Source organism: Mustela nivalis (genome assembly GCF_964662115.1).
Source record: "Mustela nivalis genome assembly, chromosome: 9".
Classification (NCBI taxonomy): Eukaryota; Metazoa; Chordata; class Mammalia; order Carnivora; family Mustelidae; genus Mustela; species Mustela nivalis.
In genome coordinates, this window is record NC_139028.1 from 13,321,029 (window position 1) to 13,343,995 (window position 22,967).

A 22,967-nucleotide genomic window follows, 5' to 3' on the forward strand; every position below is an offset into this window, starting at 1 on the left:
TGTGTTTTTACTCAGTAGTACCTCATGCAAATTCTCCTAAGTCAACTTACATGTTTCTACTTTATGATTTTTAGTGGTCGCATAATATCACATACGTGGGTGTTCCGTCATATATCCAGTCCTTTTTTTTTTTTTTTTTAAGATTTTATTTGTTTATCAGATAGAGATCACAGTAGGCAGAGAGGCAGGCGGAGAGAGAGGGGAAAGCAGGCTCCCCGCCGAGCAGATAGTCCAATGCAGGGCTCAATCCCAGGACCCCGAGATCATGACCTGAGCCGAAGGCAGAGGCTTTAACCCACTGAGCCACCTAGGCGCCCCTATCTAGGCCTTTCCTATAAAGTGTTCACCTTCAGTTTTGGCACCATTGTAGCAATAAAAATTCTTACCCTAAGTCTGTATTTCTGCTGGTGTGATTTCTGGGGAAAATGAATACGTGATTCCGTGTATTGGTTCTCTCCTGAATTGCTGCCTTCCTGGTCATTACAGAGACCATTACAGAGACATGACAAGTCCAACTCCCTGGCATCATTTGAGAAATTGCTGCTGGAATTTCAACTTAATATCTATTTTGTCAGCCCTGTCAATGCATTTGTGAGCAAACTGGACATGCTTTAATAAGTCCTTTTTTTTTTTTTTTTTTTTTTTTACCTAAGTCCCCTAGAGAGGCTTTTAGTCTACAACTCAAAATCCTGGCTCATGCAATGTATTTTCCATTTTAATACAATACTGTACATATTCAAGATGACAACACTCTCCTGTCCTTGGTAGGGACACAGCCTTTTTCTAGATTGGTACAGATCCGTAAATTAATATTGCATGTCTTAATGTTTCAACTGGAAAGAATGGTTTACCAGTGCTACTGGGCAGTGGGTAACACTCCATGTAGCACTTTTCTTCCTCTCACAGAGAAATGCCAACCTTCTTTTCTCCTCTGTCATGCAACCAGATAGACTGATCTTCACGGGTCAGTCGATTGCTTTTGGGTACAAATGAAAGAAGAGAGAAGCAAGTCCCTGTGTTTTTTTGAAACTACATATAGCTGATCTCATTCAAGAACAACCAGAGAGATTTGTGTGAATGTTTTTGGTCCCCCTCTCTGCCACACCTTTTTAGAATTCTTCCTGAAACTTTCACACTTAAAAGTAATCATTTGAGGATGGGAATAAAAACCAGGTCAAACGTGCATCTATTTAAATCATTTATTTCAACATAGGCATTGTTTTAAATTTGCACCTTATCTTGTAACACTCCTCATATCTACAGAACAGGATTGAGAAAAGTACATAAAAGGATTATTTGACCACATTTTAACAAAAGTGCTTAAGGCTTACCTGTTTCAGAAACACAGGTGTGCCAGTCAGAAAGAGCCTCTAAGTGGTAATACATTCACAAACTTGCTGGGAAAGTAAAATATTTACAAACTCACTTTGTACATTTAAACGGGATATTCTAAAGCGTTATCACTACTGTTAACAATAAAATCTTACCAGTAAAGCCTCCTTAATCCTCTGGCATTCCACAGAGTATAGTGCTTTTATGCAGGTGGGAGTTTTTCAATTTTATTCCCATCTTCACCATAAGCTAAGTGGGTTTTCTACCACTATTTCTAGTACAGGCATACATTTACCTCCTACACAAAATGGTTTTTATTCACTTTTTGTCAGTTGAAACCTTGTCAGTAGCAGTTGGAAGTTTCATTAACAGCCATGTATTTATAAATGTAAGGGGGTAAATTATTCAGAAGGAGGTCTCTAAAAATTAAAATAATATCATTAAGCCACCCCTGCTTTTTTACATAGGCTCCATGCCCAGTGTGGAGCCCAATGCGGGGTTTAGAACTCTCGACCCTGAGATCATGACCTGAGCTGAGATCAAGTCAGTCACCTAACCGACTGAGCCACCCAGGCACCCACACCCTATTTTAAATAAACTGTACACTGTGAAATTGAAGTCCTTTATCTAAACAAGTTAATAATTTAAAGATACTTATTAGAAAGGATTCCCTCATGATTTATTCCATTTATGTGAATATTTATTTTAATAATGATTAGAACACAAGTGAGGGGTATAAAAATGACTATTATAAATTACTATAGCAGTACCAAAAATGAGTATTAAAAAGCAGCAATTCGTATGTTAAAAATACATAGAAATTTGCTGTACTTCTTTAACGAAGCATTTTATAAAAGTATAAAACTATAGAAGGTGCTTTTTTTTTTTTTTTTAAAGATTTACTTATACATTTGAGAGAGTGAGCGAGCAGGGGGAGGGGCTCAGGGAGAGAGAGAATCTCCCTGCTCAGTGCAGAGCTTGACGTGGGGCTCCATCTCACAACCCTGAGATCATGACCTGAGCTAAATTCGAGAGTTGGATGCTCAACTCACTGAGATACTCAGGTAGCCCTAGGAGGTGCTCTTTTTATGAATTTTCTGTTTCTTTGATTCTTGAGCCAGAGCAACAAGCAAACATTACAAACAGTGCAAATGAGCATCAGCAATCAATTACCTTTGAGTTCAAATAGGAGACTCCAGTGCAGAGCAGAAGGGCCTCAGAGTAACTGCTTATCCTCACCTTAATTTAACTAACTTGTTACAGCCTAAACTCAGTGAAATATAAGCTAACTTCATTTCACCTCCTGTAACATACGTGTAAACTCAGAGTATTTACTGAAATAGAACTTGCAAGTGGACCATTTTTCAAAAACTGCAACACTTAACATTAAAATGTGAACTCTGAATGTCTTAAAATTAGAAGGGAAAACCCAAGTCATGGTTTATAAAACTTGTACTTAAATAGTCAGATAAATAGAAGGGGAAGGGGAAAGGCAGAATTTACAAACATAAATAAGAAAGGAATAAAATGTTATTTCTTCTTTACGATTTAAGGGGAAATATTCAGCACAGTTGATTTAAAACTCTATTATCAGTCTCTTTGAGCTTGATATTGGTCAAAGCCTGGACTTTAAAACAATTTACAGATTTGAGGAATAGCTTTCATGTCAGTTACCAGATGTTTATTAGTTTTGGGTTTCATGGGAATGATGTAAAGCAGCCCTGGTATTTTGCTTCCAGGCAAGGCAATGGGTAGGAGGATAATAATAATATAGCTCTTTCTTGCATTTCTATCAGTTCCAGATCTCTATATGCTTCACCAACACTATCATTATCCTTAATTTATATGGATGATACAGACTAGGTGAGAAAAATGGAGAACAGAATTGGGTCAGGAAGCAACTATGAAGCAATCCGAAGGAAATCCACTCATGTGGACCCTCACAGCACTAAGATCCTGGAGGGCAGGCTTTCTGGAGTTTGAGTTCCAACATCTGTTGGTGTTTATCCTATTAGGAGGGGAAGTTCCAGAAGATCTCCTTGGCAGTTAAAGAGTTAGAAAACCAAGGTATCAGGGGGTATGAAGAAGGATAGAATGTATATATTAGATAGAATGTATCTTATGTAGTCTAGATACATTATTGAAGGAGTCATAGTAACAAGCACTTAGAGGCTCTGCCTTATAGTTTCTCAGGGGTTTGTTCTGCCTTTAATTTCCAGGGGGTCTGGTAAATGGTCCTGCAAAGAAGCCAGTGAATCCCCGTGTTTCTGACCTGACCCAGCAGCATTGTAGGGGCTTGGCCAAAGCTACTGCTTGATATTTGTGACTAAAACGTGCACATGAAATCAAGCGTCCTATCCTGCAAATAAAGAAAATCAGAAATGGGGAGTCCTAGAGAAATGGGGAAAACCAGCTGGGGGGGAAGAGCTGCAGGGAGGATGGCAGTCCCACGGAGGATGTCCACTTACCTGCATCCACAGGCATGCTCCCTTCCTGAGCAGGAATGCTGTGGCCAAGCCGCCTCTGCACCATCGTGCTGCCGGCCTGAGTCCTTGACAGATTAAAATTCAGCCCTTAACAAATCAGCCGGTCCCTACAAATGTCTTCAAAGGTATTCCTTGGAGTACTAATATTTTGGGCTTAATAGGGATTCAGCTCCTCACTTATAACCTCAATAAATACATCAAACATCTGTCTTCCGGGCTTCACTATGGATCTAATAGGATGCCTTTGTGAAAATGCCCTTATTTTTGTGTAAAAGGAATAAAAAAAACCAACAACCCTAAACCTCCTAAATGCCAGGTCAAACAGGATGATACCATTGACTCCATGGCCATCATCAAGACATTTATTTAATGTCTTAGATATAGGGTATGGAATGGAAGGGGAAATATAAAGTTTTCTAACTACTAACTTACTGAAGTTACTAGTTTTGTATGTGCCTCAGGTATTAGGGCTGTGTATCAAATGAAAGGTGTAAAGAATTAGGGAGAAAGTAAAGCAGAAAGCCAAAACTGGACAGTAGGAAGAAAGGCCAAGAACATATACAGAGGGAGAAAACAGCAGAGAAGGCCCCCAAATAAAAATTCATTTCCTCTAGAATTTAGAAAGCATATATATATCTATATATATCTATAGATATATATAGTGTAGAGAAGAAAGGTTAGAGAATTCGGGTTGTTTCAGAGCAGGTGCTGCTCAGACCAGATCTTTTTTATACTGTCCTTCTCAAGGGCATACACATTTACACTTCATTTCCATACAAGCTTTTGGTGGAAAGGTTAGGCATTTTATTGAAGAAGGCTCACAGTTCTGACTCTTTGTCATTTTCATCCAGATAATATTCATCATCTGTGGTTGTGTCTGTGTCACAATCTGAGTCCAGTGGATTCTCTTCATAGATATTAAGTGGTGCGCTTGGAGATAAGGCATCTTCTGGCATTTGGCCCAGAGGAGAATTTGAGCCAGATGACTCTGTTGGATTAGGAGCACTAATTACGTCATCTTTCAGGAAGCCAGGGTTCTTGAGAAAGCTTGGCTTCCATAATCTTCCTTGTGTGAGTGACCTCTTTACGTTCTCCAAGAAGGCCAACTGCTGTTCTTTCCCAAAAATTCCATAGTCAATGGGTCTGGATATAGACGCGGCAGACCGGGGACCCATTTTTGTCCTGCCACTGCACAAAGCTGGATTTTCATTTGCATCACAGGAGGAAAGCTCAGAAAAGGATCTGAATCTTCGACTGTACCCACCGTTGCTAGAGAAATCATTCCCTAGGGTCAGCTGACTCAGGGCATTGACAAGAGACGTGCTCTCAGACAAATGGCGCTCCCTGACTTTTGGAGGATGACTTTTGCGTACCAGATTACCATGCACACTGATGCTTTTTAAACTGTTTGAGTGACGGCGGAGTGGTTCAGGTTCCCCCTCCAGAGATGAAGCACTTTGTTGCTGCCCATAAGTGGACAACGGGATGCTCCCTCTGGATTTCTCTTCAGGCTCCAATGGAAAAGGAGGGTTCGGTCCTTTCTGATGGTCAGAGAAGTCTGCTTCCCCGAGGCTGGGGAACGTCAGTTGGGTCAAGGCCGCTGACTCTCTTTCCAAGGTCTGAGCTGCTGCTATGTCTTTAGACTTCTCATACTTGGATGATGAGTCTGAGACATTTTTAGACTCACTCTGACATAATTGTGACATGCCGTTAGACTTCTGATTGCTTAAATGTGTAGAAGCTTCTCTGTCGGATATTACAGTCACCTTGAGAGAGTTCTCGGATTTCTCAACACCTATCACATCGCTACTCAACCTGAGTTCATCTCTGGATTCTACGGGCTTTGGAGCAGGCTCAGGGGACAAAGCGTCGCACTCTGGTGTGCCAAGAGACCGGCTGTCCAAACCACAGCTGTTCCCACTTTGGGGGAAGATAGTAGCTACATGTCTTCTGGGGCTTAAATCTTTAGCTGAGAATTTTCTGCTGGCTTTGGACATGGCTGCCCATCTGTGTTTAACTAAAGATCTATTCTTCCCTTTTTCTGGGTCATCCAAGCTGGTTTTATTTTTATTGCTTCCTTCAGGAAGTGAAGATTGATCCCATGCCAACTTCCGTATTTCGTCTTCAGCTTTGCCATTCTCTGTCATACTTACCTCCTGACTCCTTTGAGGTCGGTCTCTGGGTTCAGACTGCAAACTGTCTACATCTGCTTCACCTAGACAGGTCCCTTCGTTAAGGTGTAGATTTTGCAAAACTGGAGTAAGAGCAAAGACCTGGCTTTCCGAGTCAGAAAGTCCTTTATTAGTCTCATTTTGGACATGTGTTCCAGTTTCCCCTCTTACTTGTCTGGGCTGCGATCCACGGGCGCATCCAGCTGTGGCTTCGCCTGTGGTATCTTTCTGAGGGCGTTCCGCAGTTCCCGGAGCTGTAATCACCACAGCCTTACCTGTACACTCCTCAGAACTTCTTCCGGTTGGGGAATTTTCAACAGTCTCTTCTGAGCGGGCTGGAAGATGAGAAGGGCCACAGTTAACCAACTTAATGGGCTTCTGACAGTTTTCCGAGTTCTCTTCTGTAACTTTTTTTCCCTGAAGCATTGATGAAGGGCGCAGGGTTTCACTTGGCCATTTCTTCGCTCCCTCCTTTCTGCTCTTTGAATCACCAGCAGGTGTTTTAGTGAAGTTATCTGGGGAAATCTCTCTAGTTTTCGATGGTCCTTTATGAAGAGAAACATCTGTCTCCGTAGAAGCCATTTCCTGTAATGTGAGCTCTGAGGGTCCAAGGTGTGGTACAGCAGTAGTATCTTCAGTGGTGTGAGAGAGAAAATGGCTCTTCTCCTGGGCAGAGCTGACCAGCCTCTTTTGACCTTCAGATGAAGGTGTTCCTGATTGCTCTTGTGGAGAATCATTTAGTTTGTCCTTTTCAAAAGCATTAGGAAATGCTTCAGTCTCCACTTTCATTGATTCTGGATGGGAATCCATTTGCTGTGTATACTTTTCAAGAAAGTTGCAGAATTTCTTGCTGTATTTCCTTGGCAGAGTGTAATATATCGAAACCACCTCGAGACATTTTACATTATCTTCATCACCAGAAACAGAAAACATACTAGTGGTCTTAAATTTGTGTAATGCTTTCCCACTTTCTTTTCTTGACATGTCTGAAGAAAAAGGTAAAGGGTCTTCATTTGAAAAGAGACCTGTCTTGGAGGAAGCAATTTTACCATCCTTTTCAGTATGTTCTTGAAAGTCTTCCTTTTGAGGGTGTCTTTTGGGTAAAGAACAATCGCTAACAGGCAAGTTTCTTTCTGGAGGGCTAGTGATGGTCTCCCAAGGTTTTAGTGTTAGAGCACAAGCACCTGTGTTTGAGGCCAAGGATTTTTCTCTTTCATCTCTCCCATTAGAGGCATCTTGTGCCCCCGAAGGACAAGACACAGCCCTCTTGATGAGGAATGGAAGTGGTCCTTTTCTAACAGAAGCTGATCTAATGGTTTTCATATGTGTCATCCTCTTTGTGGCTTCAGACGCTCCTGAGACCGAGTCTGACACGGCTTTGGAACATTTGCTTTCTGACTCTGAAGAGCTGGAACTGAATTTGTTTGATGTGTACTTCCCTACCGGGTCTTCCACCTTATTCTTGACTTGGAATGGAAGTGGGTCATTCCTCAAGGAAGAACGCACTATCTTACTTTCCAGCTTCCTGTTATTGATGAGGAAACTGGCTGATTTTCTTGGCGAGATACAGTAAGTTGGGTGACCCTCAGGACGCTTGGAACTGCCTTGATTCATTTCCCTGTGGTTACTTTTATCACTTGATGCCGATCTGCTTTCCGTGTTGCTTAACTTTTCAAAACGGGATATGCATTGTCTTATTTTTCCTTTTCCTTTTCCCTCCCTGCAAGGAGGGCAGGAATGACATTTGACAGCGTCAACTACCTCATCACGTACGAGCACGAAATGATCATGACTCCTTTGGTCTTCTGAGGAGCTTGGGGCAAACTGATCATTTTGGGGTTCACTATCATTGTCTTTTTGTTCTCCTTCTCCCAGAGATGGATCTTTGCCTGAAGGACTTCTCCTGGAGAACGCCGTTGTAGAAGGAATCACCAGAGCCTGGAGGAAAGAATCATTCGATGGTGATATATCACGTAGGATAGCTGAGGACAGATCTAAAGAGTCACCTGGGATCTTGTGGCCAGCCGCTGACTGGCTACGGTTCATAGAATGAGTCGTGCTGCGTTGTTCTTTCTCAGCATCTAAAACAGCAGGCTCTTCTGGAAACTGTGCATTTTGATTATCAGCAGGTTCAGAGCTCCAGGGGTGATTTCTAATAATGCCTGCACTATCTTCACCACTTACTCTTACTTCCTGGTGACACCCTGGATCTGGGCCGGGAAATGATGTTCTGCTTTCCTGAATGAAAGGAGGGGTAGTTGCTGAGCCAACTTTTCTATTCCCGGGATGATAATTACTATCTTTTTTTAGTTCGTTGGATTTCCCTCTGTGTGATAGATGAATTTTGGATATATCTCTCTGTTTGGAACTTACTGTGGTAGATGCGTTCCAAGCAAATCTTCTGCTCTGGGCTGAGTCCTGAAAGAGGGGATCGCGAAAATCGGGGGAAGGGTTAGAGATTACAGTCTGTGCATCAAGTTGGGGCCTTTCACTTGTCATGTTTGTCTGGTCCATCTTGTTCAGTTGTTTATATTCTCCCAAAATAGAGTCATTCAAGTCTTTCTCATGGCTCACTTCTGTGGCCAAGATATTGGGTGGGTTTTCAGTAAGAGGTGGAGAATCAACTGAATTCCTTTTGGTCACAGTGACTTCTGTATAGGTTTTTCCAGGAAGAGAGGCAGGCCTAATTTTCTGTGCGGTGACGGCGGGCTTCTGAAAGATAGGACTCTGAGGATTCCCTCTGTCATCAGGAATCTGGGGGAATGAACTTTTGAACGTAGATGCTAGAGTCTGAGCGATGCCAGATGAATAAGATTCTTTGTTTATGTGTACATCTGTAGGAAGACTGCCATCTTGACACACTGATTTACCAGATGGGATGTGATAGCCTGGACCAGTCATAGCACAAACATTTGGTGTGTTGAAATGAGTCGACTGTCTCCCATTACCTCGTGACATCTCCATGCTCTCCAGCGTGGGTGTCGGAGAACCAAACTGCCCGGGGTGTGGCTCTTCTTGTCCTCCGAACATATCTGTTCTGTAACTAGAAGAAAACGATCCCCAGTATTGAGAAGGAACACCATGGCCACGAGCAGCCAACACACTATTTGCTTCCATGGGAATCATTTCAAAGTCTCTGTGGGAAGAAGGGAAGAGATGCCTGCTTTGATGAAACTCAGACCAGGAAGAATGTTCCTCCTGTGGGTCCCAAAAAGAACTCTGTCTAAATCTTTGTTCCCCGTTTCGTCCAAAGGTGTTGCTAGAGAAAGATTGAGCAAATGGGTTTTCCTGAGGGTAGAATGGCATATTCTCTGAGTTCTCAAATGGGTCAGGACTCATTGCATTATCCATGGGGGCATTAAAATGAACACCTTGGTAAACACTCTGTGAACGGTAGAATCCGTATCTCATCTTCTCCTGAAAACACCTGGGATACGCATACGGGTCGGCAGTGTCGATTTCCATGGGCGAGGGGGCCCTCGGAAACTCTTCCTGGCTCTGCCTATCTCCAGAAGAATCCGCTCTATTCCATATGATGGAGGACAAAGGAGTCCTCTTTGGGCTCTGCTGGTGCCTGGGTGGTAGAAACCCACTCTTGTTCTGAGTGATGGTTGGAAAATGTAAGCTTCTTGCTGTGAAATATCTTGTAGCTGGTGAAGCTGATCGTTGCCTGCTGTCGAAACACAGAGAAGTACTACCAAAAGTATTCTTCCGCACAGAATCTTCTTTTAGGAGCCTGGGCTCCCTCGTTCTGTACATATCATAAATTGTTTTTGTTCTTGGAGAAAAGGTTTTAAAACCTTCCCTAGGGGCTCCTGGCCTCAGGATGTCATAGATAGACATATTAGAAGTTTCGTTATAGTGGTTTTTGTGCCATCCGGTGATATTACCGTGTGTGTTCCTTCTAGAGTAGAAATGACTGAACTGTGTTCTTGATCCATAGTTGAGAGACGTTGTGGTAGTCACGGAGCTTGGACACTGTTCCTGAGCCAGTTTGGTATCCAAATCATCCAAAACTGAAAGGAGAATATGAGTCAGCTTTTTTGTACAACATTTACAATCTAATAATAATTTGAGTTGTTGGGGCCCCTCAACAAGAAATAAAATAATTTAAAATTTTATTTTTGTTTTTTTAAGTAGGCTCCATGCCGAGTGTGGAGCCCAACGTGGGGCTTGAACCCATGACCCTGAGAGCAACACCTGAGCCCAAATCAAGATGCCTAACTGACTGAGACACCAGGGTGCCCCTCTAATTTTATTTTTATATAAATGTGGTGACATATGTTTTGATTATGTTTTTAAGATATTCTGAATTTTACAAAGTTGTGGAGGAAGTTTCGTTTTCATTCTTTTTCAAAATTAACTTTTGATAATGCCTTAAGGACATAAAGCTACATTTTTTTCCCCCAACAACAAAATTTTAAGTGTGTATTTGGCTTTCTTTTTTTTGTTCATCTTTTGTGTCACCAGGTAGTTAAAATATTCCCCACCATGTTTACCTCAGAGGGTTCCAATAAAAATGAGAATCTGTAAATAACATGTGATTTCTCAGTTTATTGTTAAAAAAAAACAGCATTACTACCAAAAGCTTAAGCATGTAATTTATAAACATACTTACTTGGATGGATTTGAGCAATACAGAAAATTTAAAGTTCTATACAATATTGCTAACTGATATGCTAACGCTAGATTGTTTTCCTGGAAAAATAAAGACCCCACTATCACCCCTATAATATCACACTTTCTATGTGTCAGCCCTGGTTCTAAACACTTAATTTATTAATGCATTCAATCCTCACAGAACCTTATAAGACTGACACTATTACTGTTCTCGTTTTATAAATGAGGAAACTAGGCATGAACAGATTAGGTTGTCAAGGTTGTCAAGGTGACAGGCCGTCTATCTGCTGTGTCCACATAATATAACACCTGGGCCATAAAAGCTCGCTTTTCATTTTTTAAATGAACCATAAAGGTGATTTCACTGCAAGCTCATGATGTTACAAGGATTTGGACTTGTTGTTGTTAGGCACGGTTGACTTTTCTCTCAGTGGCAAGGTTGGAGGGTGGTGTCCAAGTCAGAGCTCAGTGACCTCCTTCTAATATGGAGGAGGTGGGGTAGCCCAAAATCAGAAACCAAGCTGACTAGGACCCCAGCCTCTGAGACCACAGACAAGTCACAGGATACATTCAGTCTGTTGCTATTTCTTTGAATTGTGTTTACTTACTCATATATGACCTCTTTTCCTCAAGAAAAACTTGTCAGATTTTTAAATAGAACAATTATCTTTTAAGGTTTCAAGATTCCCAAGGACCCATTTTTGTCGTGGATACAGTTTTATCATATTCATGTTATAATAAATATAAACAAGTAGATTATGTATTTATTGAAGAAATGTTCATTCATGACAGTCAAATATGGTATGAGAAATAAGTTATGGGATTATTTAAATTGCTGAAGAAACCACAACTTTCCTTCTGAGTTACATAAAATGGTGCACTCTCAGGGGCACCTGGGTGGCTCAGTTGGTTAAGCATCTGCCTTAGGCTCAGGTTTTGATCCCAGGGTCCTGGGATCGAGTCCCACATCCAGCTCCTTGCTCAGCCAGAAGCCTGTTTCTCCCTCTGCCTGCTGTTACCCCTGCTTGTGCTTTTTCTCTCTGACAAATAAATACATAAAATCTAAAAAAAAAAAAAAAAAGGTAACATGCTAAAGTTTAAAAAGAAATGGTGCACTCTTTCCTTGGTTCCTTAAAATGATTTGTCATTTAAAAATTTCATCTTAACCCTTCAATGACAGGGAAAGGGAGGCATATCAGTATTTGTGAATGTGGGTGGGATATATTTCTAGATATATCAACTGTATTCAGGCAGGTGTCAAAGAGATTTCTGATGTCTGTTCCAGATTTTCCCAACCCTACAGTACTTGTAAGCTGGTGCTATTTAAGTCTGCACAGCCACTGGAAGAACAAATCTTGAAAATCTGTACCTAAGGAAGTCTATAGGGAATCATCCCGAAGAAAAAAATTATTTATCTCCCGTCTCTGAAATAATTCTACTTATCCACACACACAAAAATCAAACAGTGCCAAAATGTAAGCCAAGGTATAAAGAAAACACAATTATGTCAAAATTATATCATGAGTAAAAAATCTGTCTTTGAAACAAATTATAATAAAGTCTCTTTGATTGCTGTTCTTCCTTTCAAGCTAGTTGTAGTTTTTTCCCCCCCTTAAATAAAGTCTTTTGCTACCTACAAAAGCAATATATTTGGGAAAGTATAACAAAAAGATAAAAACTCCTGGATTCCTCCCCAGATGTAACCACTTTTAACATCCCCATAGGAGGATTTTAAATTATTCAAAAAGCCTGTTATATTCATTACTCTTGAGGTTAAAAAAAATAATAATCTGTTCTGTGTTTCCTTTTTATTTTCAGAGAAGCCAAATCTTTTTTTTTCCCATGTCATAAACAGTAGCTCTCCTATATTAGCAAACCTTTGTGTGTAACAGATTTTCCTCTGGGCTATGTTTCTCTGAAGCAAGTTCTCTGCCAGGAACCATGTAACTGAAAGGTCAGCCCCCTCTCCCCAAGATGGGTGTCTCTCCCTGACCAACCCCCTCTCCCAACACAGCATCCAGTGGTGGTCATTAACTCTGCAAATGGAATTTAGTTCCTCAGCTTGAAGCTGGTGAATGACTTCAGAGCTGACTGTTCCAATGGCCAGGTTTTATTTTGATACAGAATAACCTAAGGAAAGGGGAGCTATGCTTTATAATAATAATAAGATCCACTTGTATGCGGCTCCTTTTGAACGTTTCTGTTTTTATTGCTATCTGTTGTACAAGGTTAATTGTTTAACAACAATTAGGTTTAGTCACATGCATTTAGGTACTGATTGGGAACAATAAAAGTCCATTAGGAACAGTAAACTTTATATACGTATTTCTTAGAAATGCATTTCCTTTTTACCTGAGGTTAACTATTAAACGTTTTTTATCATTCCACAGATTTATCAGCCTGGGTCTGAGCATATTTGTTTAGATTATATTTAAATAGAAGATTCTGGAATATTTGTGTTAGTAGCATGTAACAGCCTCCTCTTCAGATAAGGGAAGCAAAAGGTTTTCAAAAATACATGGTTTGCTATGTCTGGAGTGTTTTAACACAACACCACAATCATTATTTGCTTTAGTTCCGGGCGTCAGTTTCACACATAGACTTACCTTGGAAAAACTCATTTTCTAGCAGGGATGCATCCCACCGGGGCACGCCACTTCCCTCCCTCATGCTTGTGGGCCTGGGGACAAATGCACTCTCAACTGGCGGATTTTCCAGAGGTGAGCTGTGTATTTTTGCCTGCTAATTTTGAGACAGAAAAATACAATATTATTTCTGGACCTTCTCTAGCTAGAATACTCACATGTCCCCACAAAAAGCTCCCAAACCTAAAATTCTTAGTCTAAGGAAAGCAAATCAATTTTTCTAACACTTACCTCTCAACTTAGAATGTTTCATTATTTCTGTCATTTGTAAGTGATCATGAACTTCTCTACACTTAAACTAATGGTTTTTACTCTGAGTTTTCAAGCAGTGTATTGAGTTTCTTTCTGCCAGGTACTCCTACAGACACAGCACGACACAATCTTAGGGAGTTTCCCAGAACACAGGAAAGAAACCGACCTCTCTTGAATTGGGAGTGTTGTCTCCATGGCCCCAAAGGCTGGAATTTTGGATTTCTTAACACTGTTCCTGCTCTATCAAGAGCTGGCGAGCTGAAGCTTGCACCGGACCTTAAGATTTGTGAACATGATGCTTTAGGGGGAAAACAAAAACTATTTCTAGCCACAGAGTTCATTCAGAAGGGTAGACCCTCCCAGACAGACATAAGCAGCTGATACAGTTCTGGATCAAAGGTGCTAAAAAGTATGACCTTATAAATTTTTGTTGCTGTTGTGAAGCACTATTGCTAGCAAGACAGAGCTTAGGGGAATGAGGCAGCGTTAATGTTGTCCTGTCTTAACAGCCACCGTTGATCTTGATTTCTCCAAATCTATCACTGCCCTACTCTCAAGCTTTAGTTTGTCCTCATGACCTCGGGGGATCCTGCACTTCCACACCTTCACTTTCTATTGCCGAAACTCCATTTGCATTTCCTCTGTCACACCGGTTCTGGGCTCTGTGGCTCTGCTCTAACTTGTTCTGCTCCTGTCCCTGAACAATGCTACCAGCCACTTCCCATTCAGTCTCTGCTGTCCACCCCCTCATCTACCCAGCGCTTGCCGCTTGGCTCCCACGGCCCCTCCAAGTTTTCTCCTTCCCTTTGATGTTTGAAATGTTACCTTTCATCTCCCCTTGAACGCTTAAGACCAAATCTCTAATGTTTCCCAAGCTCCAACTTTTTTACTTCTCCATCTCAGGTCTGTCCAGTTCTAAATCTCAGGTTCTCCTGATTTCTATACTCCTTACAATCTAGGATTTTCACTCCGGCCTGTTTTCATTCTCAAGATCACTTATTTCTTGTAGGGGCCCTGCCCACGTTTCACTGACTTAGCGGTTTTCAATTCTATAGGCAAGGAATGGAAGGGAAGACATGCCGACATTGATGAATAAGAGAGAAACAATCCTGCGATCACTTTTGTGGGTCATTGGATGTAATTAAACACATTAATATGAGAACCAGAAGTCAACAAATACAGAGGCAACGTAACTGCAGTGAGATACCAACTGGATAAAACCAACTGTAATAAAACTGGAAACACGGGGGGCCCAGCTGTTGAGTGTCTGCCTTCAGCTCAGGTCATGGTCCCAGTGTCCTAGGATCAAGCCCTGCATTGGGCTTCCTGCTTCTCCCTCTCCCTCTCTCGCTGTCTCTCTTTGTCAAATAAATTAAAAAAAAAAAAATACTGGAAACGAATCATTCATGCAGACTAGATGCATCTGATTAAGAGAAGAGCATTGTCACTCAACCATTTTGACACCCGAATGAACTTCTGCTTTCCTCTGTACAGACCAGACCACATCCTTTTTGGCTTTCTGGGTCATATGCTTTTATAATGAAAATTTACACTTAAATGAAAAACACTTGGACGGAGGGCTCAGGTGAAGAGATGAACGTCTCAAAAGCCGGGAAGGGTTCTTGCCCCCTAGAGACCCTGTCTTTGGTCCCTCTTGAGGCTTCTGCTAAAAGACCAATGCTACTCGTCCAACATGTTAAGGACACTTCTCACACACAGAGGTACAGATTATATGACGAAGAGAAAATACGGAGAGTTTATTTACACTCAGCTTTAATGTGCAAGGACATACTGTTCCGTGACAAAATGGTTAAAAAAGCAACTGCCAGTCAACGGCAGGTACCAGGCATACGATCTCTCCAGAGACCCCTTTCACTTGAGCTCTGTGTGAGCAGTTACTGTGATTATTAATTATAATTATTAGCAGCAGGAGCATCTGCTCAGTGAATATTCCAGGCAACATGGGTTTTATACAGTTACCTTATTTCATTATTTTAACCACGCTATGAGGTTGGTACGATTATTACTGCCACTTTGAGACAAACCTCACTTGGGAGAAGGGAATTTGCTCCAGGTCACACTGTGGAGGGAAGGATTCCTTCCCAACCTCTGAGATTCCAGAGCCCAGGCTGAACCACCTCTCTTCACTGTTCTGTTAGCATATTGTACCCCAGATCCCAGCTGGAAGCATCTTTTGAGGCCAAACGCGGGTCTGAGATGCTGAAGAATGTACCGGCACCTAGCACGGGGGCAAACTCCCCCGGGGCCCAGACACACACGATCTTCAGTCGAGGCTCTGTTCTGGACTCAGAATCCTCCTCAAAACACTGCTCCGTGCCGTGAAGTTGCCATAAAAGATGACGCCTACGTCCCACTCCTGGCCTCGCGTGTGAGGCTTGAACACCCCCACGCAACAAAATCCTGTTGAAATGCTCTTCGACCTTCCATTTCAGCCCTTCCTCCCCAGCTCCCTTCCAGGGCCCCGTGCTCCAAGCCCACTGCACCCGGTTCCCCAGAATGGCGCACCCTTCCTCCTAGACGGCCACGCGTGCTCCTGATCTTTGCTCTCTTCTTCCCCTGGAAAACAGCAACGCATCCCTCAGAATCCAGCTTGTGGATCACCGTCACTGTGAGCCCTTCTCCCCGAAAAGAATCAGTTAAATAGTGTTTTTGTACCTATTACGGTGCCTGTTATTATACCTGCGATATCCTGTTGAAACTGCTGACATTCCTCCCACTGGCACTTTACCACCGGACCCCTCTCCTTCCTGCCAGACCCCACCCCGATCCAGGAAACCAAAGATTTGAAGACAAATAGATCGGGACCCTGCAAGCAGACCCACTTCTAAAATAACTACGAAAGCCTAGTATCTGCCCAGCATCCAGCACGGAATCAGCAGGTAAGAGACTCACAAAGATTTACTGAGCCGCCCGTCAACACCATCTTGCCACCGTCCCTTTGTCCGCTGCTGAACGTCTCAATCACGTTTTGTCCAGTCCCTTGATGCCAACCAGCTTATCTTTGAACAAAATCACTCATGGATTCCAATTTCAACCTACTTTCAAAATATCCTCTCCCCTACGATACTTAGAACAAGTTAAAGAATTAAGTAGGGATTATCATTCCCATTCTGCAGATGGAAAACAGAGTCTGGGTAAGTGCCTTCCTTAGGTCATAGGAATAATAAATGGTGGCCTTGGCTGCTCTCACGGATGGGATCTGAACCCCAACCCTGTTCTTTCCATTATGTTGCTTTTTACCGGTATTCTACTCATGCACATGACCTCAATCAGATGACAGACCTTTTCGATGAAAACCTTGCTTTAAGCGTTCCAGCCCCTCTAAGCCCATGCAGCTATCGACTGACTGATGCTCTATACCGAGGGAGAAAATTACATATATGAGATTTCTAGTAAAGATCCTTCTGTAAATCAAGACATACAAGATTTTACAGTATTAGGACTTGGAAAAGCATCTCTGAGACAAGAAGACATAATGGTCAAACACATGAGTTCTCCACCAGAGAACTCCTAGTTCTGCTCCTTACTGGGGGTATAACTTTGGACAAGGTAAACTCTTGGTGCCTTTGTTTCTTTCTTGGTAAAATGAAGACACAATAGTAATGACAAGAACAGCAAAAAGCAATAAGTGAGTTAATTGCTTTAATTGCTGGAAATACTTCAGCCTGGTGTCTGGCACTTAGTGAGGTTACTTGTTGGCCGTTCCTATTTTTCCATGGTTTCAGAGCAATTCCCAGAGGACTCCTCCCAAGGCCTCCCATCGAATGAACTGGAAAAGCGTACCAAAGAATGAGAAGCCAGAGTGTTGGAACACTGGCTCTTAAGATCTCAGTTCTGGTCTCAAACATGGCACCTAAAATAGGCTGAGCCAAATGAGGCCTGTTACTCGCCCCGGCTCCCTCTACCGCTCCCATCCGCAAGTCTGACACAAACAAACCTTGTCACAGAGTAACCTTAGCCCATTTGAGAACTTCCCAGGGTGGCCAGACCTGTAGGGCAGCTGTCGGAGTTGAAGCCTGAGCTCACTGATGTTATCACACACCCTGGCAAAGTCAACAAATTAATTTTTCAAGGTGTTGCTGAATTTGTTCTCCGTCTGCTCTCCTGCAAAGGTCAAGTCCACCAGTGCACCTGAAGCTGGAAAGCACTCATTCATCATTCCTTCTTTCCACTTCCCAGTGTTCCGGTGGTGCCAGGCCCTGCGGTGAGGCAGGAGGAAGACACAGTCCTGGCCTCGGAGAGCTCACACTGGCCCAGCGTCGTAAGTACACTGGAGATGTGCGTCTGGGGGTACAGACCTCGCATGTCACCTCACTTGAGGCCCAGCCACAATCTGTTCAGAGTGCTGGAGGGATCAAGTGGCCAAGGCCGTGTGTTTTCTCTCTACTCTCAGAAATGGTGACTACTTGGACTTGGGCTGCCTCACTCGAAGGAGGCGGCCATACTCCCTGGGGCAACGTGCGCTTCAGGGAACACTAGCAATTTCTGGAGATATTTTTGTCTCTCATGGCCGAGTGGAGGAGAACTATTGGCATCTAGTAGGTGGAGGCGAGGGTTGCTGCTGAACAGCCAGTGATACCCAGGGCGGCCCCCACAGCGTGGGATTCCTCAGCCCAAAAAGGCAGAAGTCCTGAGGTCGGGAGGAATGCTGAGCTACAAATCTCTAACGTTCTCTCTAGCTCCCCAAATGCTGTTTTCTGAAACCCTTTGCTACATGGCAGCTGTTTTCTCTTTGAGTGGAAGGTCGTCTAACAGTGTAGCACCATCTCCTATAAAATGCCCGGTCCCCTTTGTAACCAACTTCCTGCTAGGCTGCCAACCAAGCGATGAGAAGTTCATTACCTCAGATCTTGGCAAGAACCCCTCAGCATCAACGGCTAACCTTTAGCTGTTTGTAAGCCAAGGGATAAGATTTCCATGAATAAATAATGGAAATCTACATGTCCTACAAAACCTTTGTTTTCTCTCTGAATTTTTATAAAAGCCATTAGCCAGAGCCAACAATGACTGTCTTGAGTTTCATTTGTTTTCCCAGCTCTCCCTTGCAGAGGGACGCATTTCCGAGCAGGGAAACAATTAGATCTGAGCAGCACTCAAGAGTGCCAACGAAAGGTCATCTATGAGTCCTCAGACTGGGTTTTCAAATCCTGAGGATTCCTAATTAGCTCTACTGTTTTATAACTTCTAGGCATTTGCACTTCTTTCTGTGTTTCTCATATACTTCAGACCCCATAGCTCCCTCCTGGTAGGGGAAGGTGAGCTCCAAGTCCTTCTCCAAGGAAAAGCGAGAGTATGGGAGCATCCTGGAGCAGGGCTGGACGCACGACTCTCCAGCCCGTTGCTCCAAGACAGGAGCCCCTGCCCCTAGCAGGCCAGCAGGGCTCAGAAGCAAACAGGGCTTTGGGGTTGACAGAGCTGTAGGCATTACTGACTTCCGGCTGTGGAGTTACAGAAACCTAGATTTTCTATTCTGGACTCTACCATTTACCAGCGACCTTGAACATGACCTTCAGATTCTCTAAACCTCAGTTTCTTCATCTTTAAAATGGGGATAATAATAGCATACTTTGTAGATAGCCCCTAGGGATTAAGTGGAATGATCTCTGCCAAGTGCCAGGTGATAGCAGGTTCTCCAAGAGAGTGTGGAGGGTTCTTGGTGCTGGGGTCATGACTGGGGCTCACACTTCAGGAGACAGCGCTCGGTGTTATTCGGAAGGAAGTGGCAAGCCTCTGAAGAGGAAAGGGGGCCTTCTTTTGTTTCTGGAATAAAGAACCTCTGTTTATATGTACTCCTCACCATGAATTCTACCATGCTTTCTGCAAAAAGAGAGAGACTGGTAGGAGTACTAAGACTCTCCTGCACTCTTAGGTCCTTTCCGACATTCTTCTCATCTCTGAAACATGAGTCACACAAAAGACACAGGCAGGTGAAGATCAAAAGTTAAGACCATGAAGCAAGACACAGCAAATGTCTAGCTGCTTGATCTTGTAGGCCTGTGAACACAGAGACACTTCAGTCTAAACGGTGGGGTCAGTCCCTCCCGGTGAACTTGTCCCAGCCAAATGTATCCCACAGATCACTGGCTTCCACTCTGAACACAAATGACGATCCTGTCGAGAAAAGGTCAAGCCCAGACCCACACTGGCTTGCAAGAGTGCCCCTGGACACCTCCAGCCTCTCCCACTGCCCAGTGCTCGAAGGCTGTACTGTACGGGAGTGACCGTGGTCCCAAATCAGAGATGCCACGACGGTGTGAGGGGACACACAACGGCCTCCGTCCCTCCCGGAAGAGCCAACCGGAGACCTACAACAGTTGGGAAACTTTGAATTCTCTAGGGCAAATCTAAGCTTCTGAAGTAAATTTAAAGCTGAGCCAAGGAAAAGCCTATTTGGGTAGGCAGCCAACCACGGATTGCACTAATGCTGAATTCCTTGGCATAACCTTAACTTTCCAGTTACTCACCGTAAGGACTCGCCTCACAGACGCAGGAGGTCCCGGGTGGTTGTCGCATCTGTGGAAAGATTGTGAAATAATTTCTTTGAAGAAGTGCCCAACTTTTACCAGGAGGAAAATCAACAACACATCTGCTGTTATAGCTTAATAACCCGAGAATATATTAGAGGCATTTCTAACATCCTGTAGGAAGACATTTCTTGGTTTGTGCACTGTTGGAAAAAACCTCAGAGAGAGCGTTTCTTAGGACTGTTTAGGATCGACGCTTCTCATCTTCATCACTCAGGTAGCCAAGAGGAGATTACATAATGGTGGATTTGGATGTGAGTGCAGCATCAAGACAGAATAACAAAAAGAGTATTCATGGGTTGCAGGTTTACTGTGCATCAATACACGTTATATCGTTTAAAGACATCACTCTTGGGGCACCTGGGTGGCTCAGTGGGTTAAGCCTCTGCTTTCAGCTCAGCTTATTATCCCGGGGTCCTGGGATCGAGCCCCTCATCGGGGTCTCTGCTCAGCAGGGAGCCTGCTTCCCTTCCTCTCTCTCTGCCTGCCTCTCTGCCTACTTGTGATGTCTCTCTCTGTCAGAACAATAAGTAAAAATCTTTAATTATAAAAAAGCAAACCCTTCAAAGATGGCTTCTGGTGTTTAGTTTTATAAAGATGCCTTCCTTATTCAGTAGGAAACCATCTTGGAGAACAATCACGCTTTTACTGTTTATGCTGCTTCTCCCAGTTTCAGTAGAAGGTGAAAAATTTACAAGACATGGGTCCCAAATAGAGATAGATTTTGATCTTCTAGATCCATAATCCTATGCCAGGGGGCACTCTGCCTGAATGACAGCTCAAGATTTAATAGACGGTGATGACTCACTGCTCTGTAGAAAATGAGGTCCTCACCGTCCCTAAGAAAACAGCAAAGGGAATCGAGCATTAAAACAATGAACCAGGACTTTGGGTCAGATCAGCTGAAAGTGGCAAGATACGGTTTTCCTTTATTGGAACTCCTAGCTGCTCCATGGTTCCCCAGAGTTGGGCATAAAACCTGGGAAGCCATACAGCTTTAGATGTTGAAGATATTCAGCTATAGCTGACAGTTTAGCTCGAATTTTGAACAGAAATGGAAATTAATACCATGGACTGTGTTTCACATTACTCTGAAACACCAGCTCTAAAAGAAAAATATCTAGAACTTGAATACTGAATACTGCTCTTATTTTTATTCTTCTTTTCCCCACAGCCTTACTGAGCCTACAGGCTGCCTTTCTGCCACCACTGTTCTGAGTGTTACGGAGGAAACCAACAGGACTGAGATAGGGACCCTGTTCCCTGAGAGCTTTTGTAGTAGGAACGATTAGATACATAAAAAGTCAAAATATAAGCAAAGAGGTGATGCGGACAATAAGGAGATGTTGAGTTAAATGCCCTGAACATGCAGAGGCCACGGTGAGCACTTGTGGGGGGTGAGCAGGGAAAGGGACAAGGGGAAGGTGGGACGGTGGCGGGTGAACTGGTGTGAAAGGCGGGGAGCAGCACAGGCAAAACCTGGAGATGGGCAAGAGCCAGGGAGCTCGGGGACTGGCAAGAAACTCAATTTTGCCGGAGCCAAGAGAACATGCCAGATTGGGAAGAGTCTTTCCAGAGCCCCGGGGGCTGCAGCCCTCACGGTGTGCCCACGCGGCTCCCCAGGTCCCGAAGCTGATTTGGAGCGTGGGCAGCTGGGGTAGGGATCCGTTCCCGGGACTGGCAGGAGGGCAGAGGATGTGACTTAGAGGGTGGCAGGAGCATGAGAGAGTGCCACCGAGTGCAAGGGAGTGCTGTGTTCCGTGGGGGATGTGTGTCCCCTGACGGTGTGCAAGGCCGAGTGTGCCCTTGTGGATTTATGGGCGGAGGACTCAGGTGGCTTGGGGGCCCCGAGTCTCCGCAAACACTCTCGGGCCCTCCTAAAAGTGAATTTCTGTTTCTAATGTGAACAGCTTTTGCTTGCAGAGTGAATGAAAGCAGCAGTGGTGTGAGGGGACTCTGCTGGTAGGAGTCCTCTGGACCAGTGATCGCAAGGGACACAAAGCTACCGCATCTTCTGCATTCGCTTTCAAGCCCTGCTGAGGCCACATCCTGAAGGTCACTCACTTCACCTACAAAACTTCTATAATTTCTCTCCGACTCCTCTCCATCTTTCCTACCACCAACAGGGATCTGCCTAAAATGCACGTGCAGTCCCATCGGTCCCCTGCTTACCGTCTTACAAGGTATTACCCAAAATCTTAATTGATGCAAGGCTCTTCTTTTGTCTGATGAGCCTCCCGGACCCACCCCCCACACCCTTCACGCCGTATCCCCCAACACTCCGCTCATCTCTAGGTACCTGTAAGCTTGACTTACCGAATTTATTTCACTTCCATAAAATACTCTCTCGTCTCTCCAGCTTTGCAGAAGCCATTCAGAAATTCTCACTCAGTACTTGAGAGTGTAGCTCAAGAATATTCTTTTAAAAAGCAGGGGACACCTGGGTGGCTCAGTGGGTTAAAGCCTCTGCCTTCGGCTCAGGTCATGATCCCAGGGTCCTGGGATTGAGCCCCGCATTGGGCTCTCTGCTCAGCAGGGAAACTGCTTCCTCTTCTCTCTCTGCCTGCCTCTCTGCCTACTTGTGATCTCTTTCTCTATCAAATAAATTAAAAAAATATTTAAAAAAACAAACCAACCAGAATCCCAGGTGACTTCCCCATGCAGTGATGTGGCACGCTCCGAGCACTGGCCACTGAGGAGCTCCATCTAGATGACCACGGGCCATGCAGACCCTCCGTGTCCCAAATGGACTCTGTGTCCTTCTTCCACATCTACTCTTTCCTATCCAGTCAACGATCTTGTAGATTCACAACCAGAAACCACCCATACCTCTCCACCCCCCCAAGTATACCCCAGTTATGGCATGAACCATCTGCTGCCCTCCTGTTGGCACTAGTTCCCTGCCTGTCCCTCTCC

General features: G+C 43.8%; 1 protein-coding gene and 1 long non-coding RNA gene across 7 annotated transcripts in view; one reads left to right on the top strand and one right to left on the bottom strand.

Annotated features, from left to right (window-relative positions):
- Positions 1–4,599: 4,599 nt before the first annotated feature.
- Positions 4,600–22,967, bottom strand: part of EXPH5 (exophilin 5) — a 64,571-nt gene continuing 46,203 nt past the window's right edge. For 4 of the 6 annotated variants that reach the window (XM_082683216.1, XM_082683220.1, XM_082683218.1 and 1 more), the window contains 3 exons: positions 19,992–20,040; positions 13,216–13,351; positions 4,600–10,005 (listed from right to left, as the gene is read on the bottom strand). In XM_082683216.1, coding sequence (XP_082539342.1) covers positions 4,637–10,005; positions 13,216–13,351; positions 19,992–20,040 — 5,554 coding nt within the window. In that variant the 3' untranslated portion in view covers positions 4,600–4,636. The remainder of the gene's footprint in view (positions 10,006–13,215; positions 13,352–19,991; positions 20,041–22,967) is intronic. The other 2 variants (XM_082683217.1, XM_082683219.1) reach the window with 1 other exon arrangement.
- On the top strand, positions 17,665–22,757 carry LOC309840784. Its single transcript, XR_014298786.1, has 3 exons — positions 17,665–17,788; positions 21,226–21,431; positions 21,975–22,757. It is a non-coding gene; the product is annotated as an uncharacterized lncRNA (long non-coding RNA).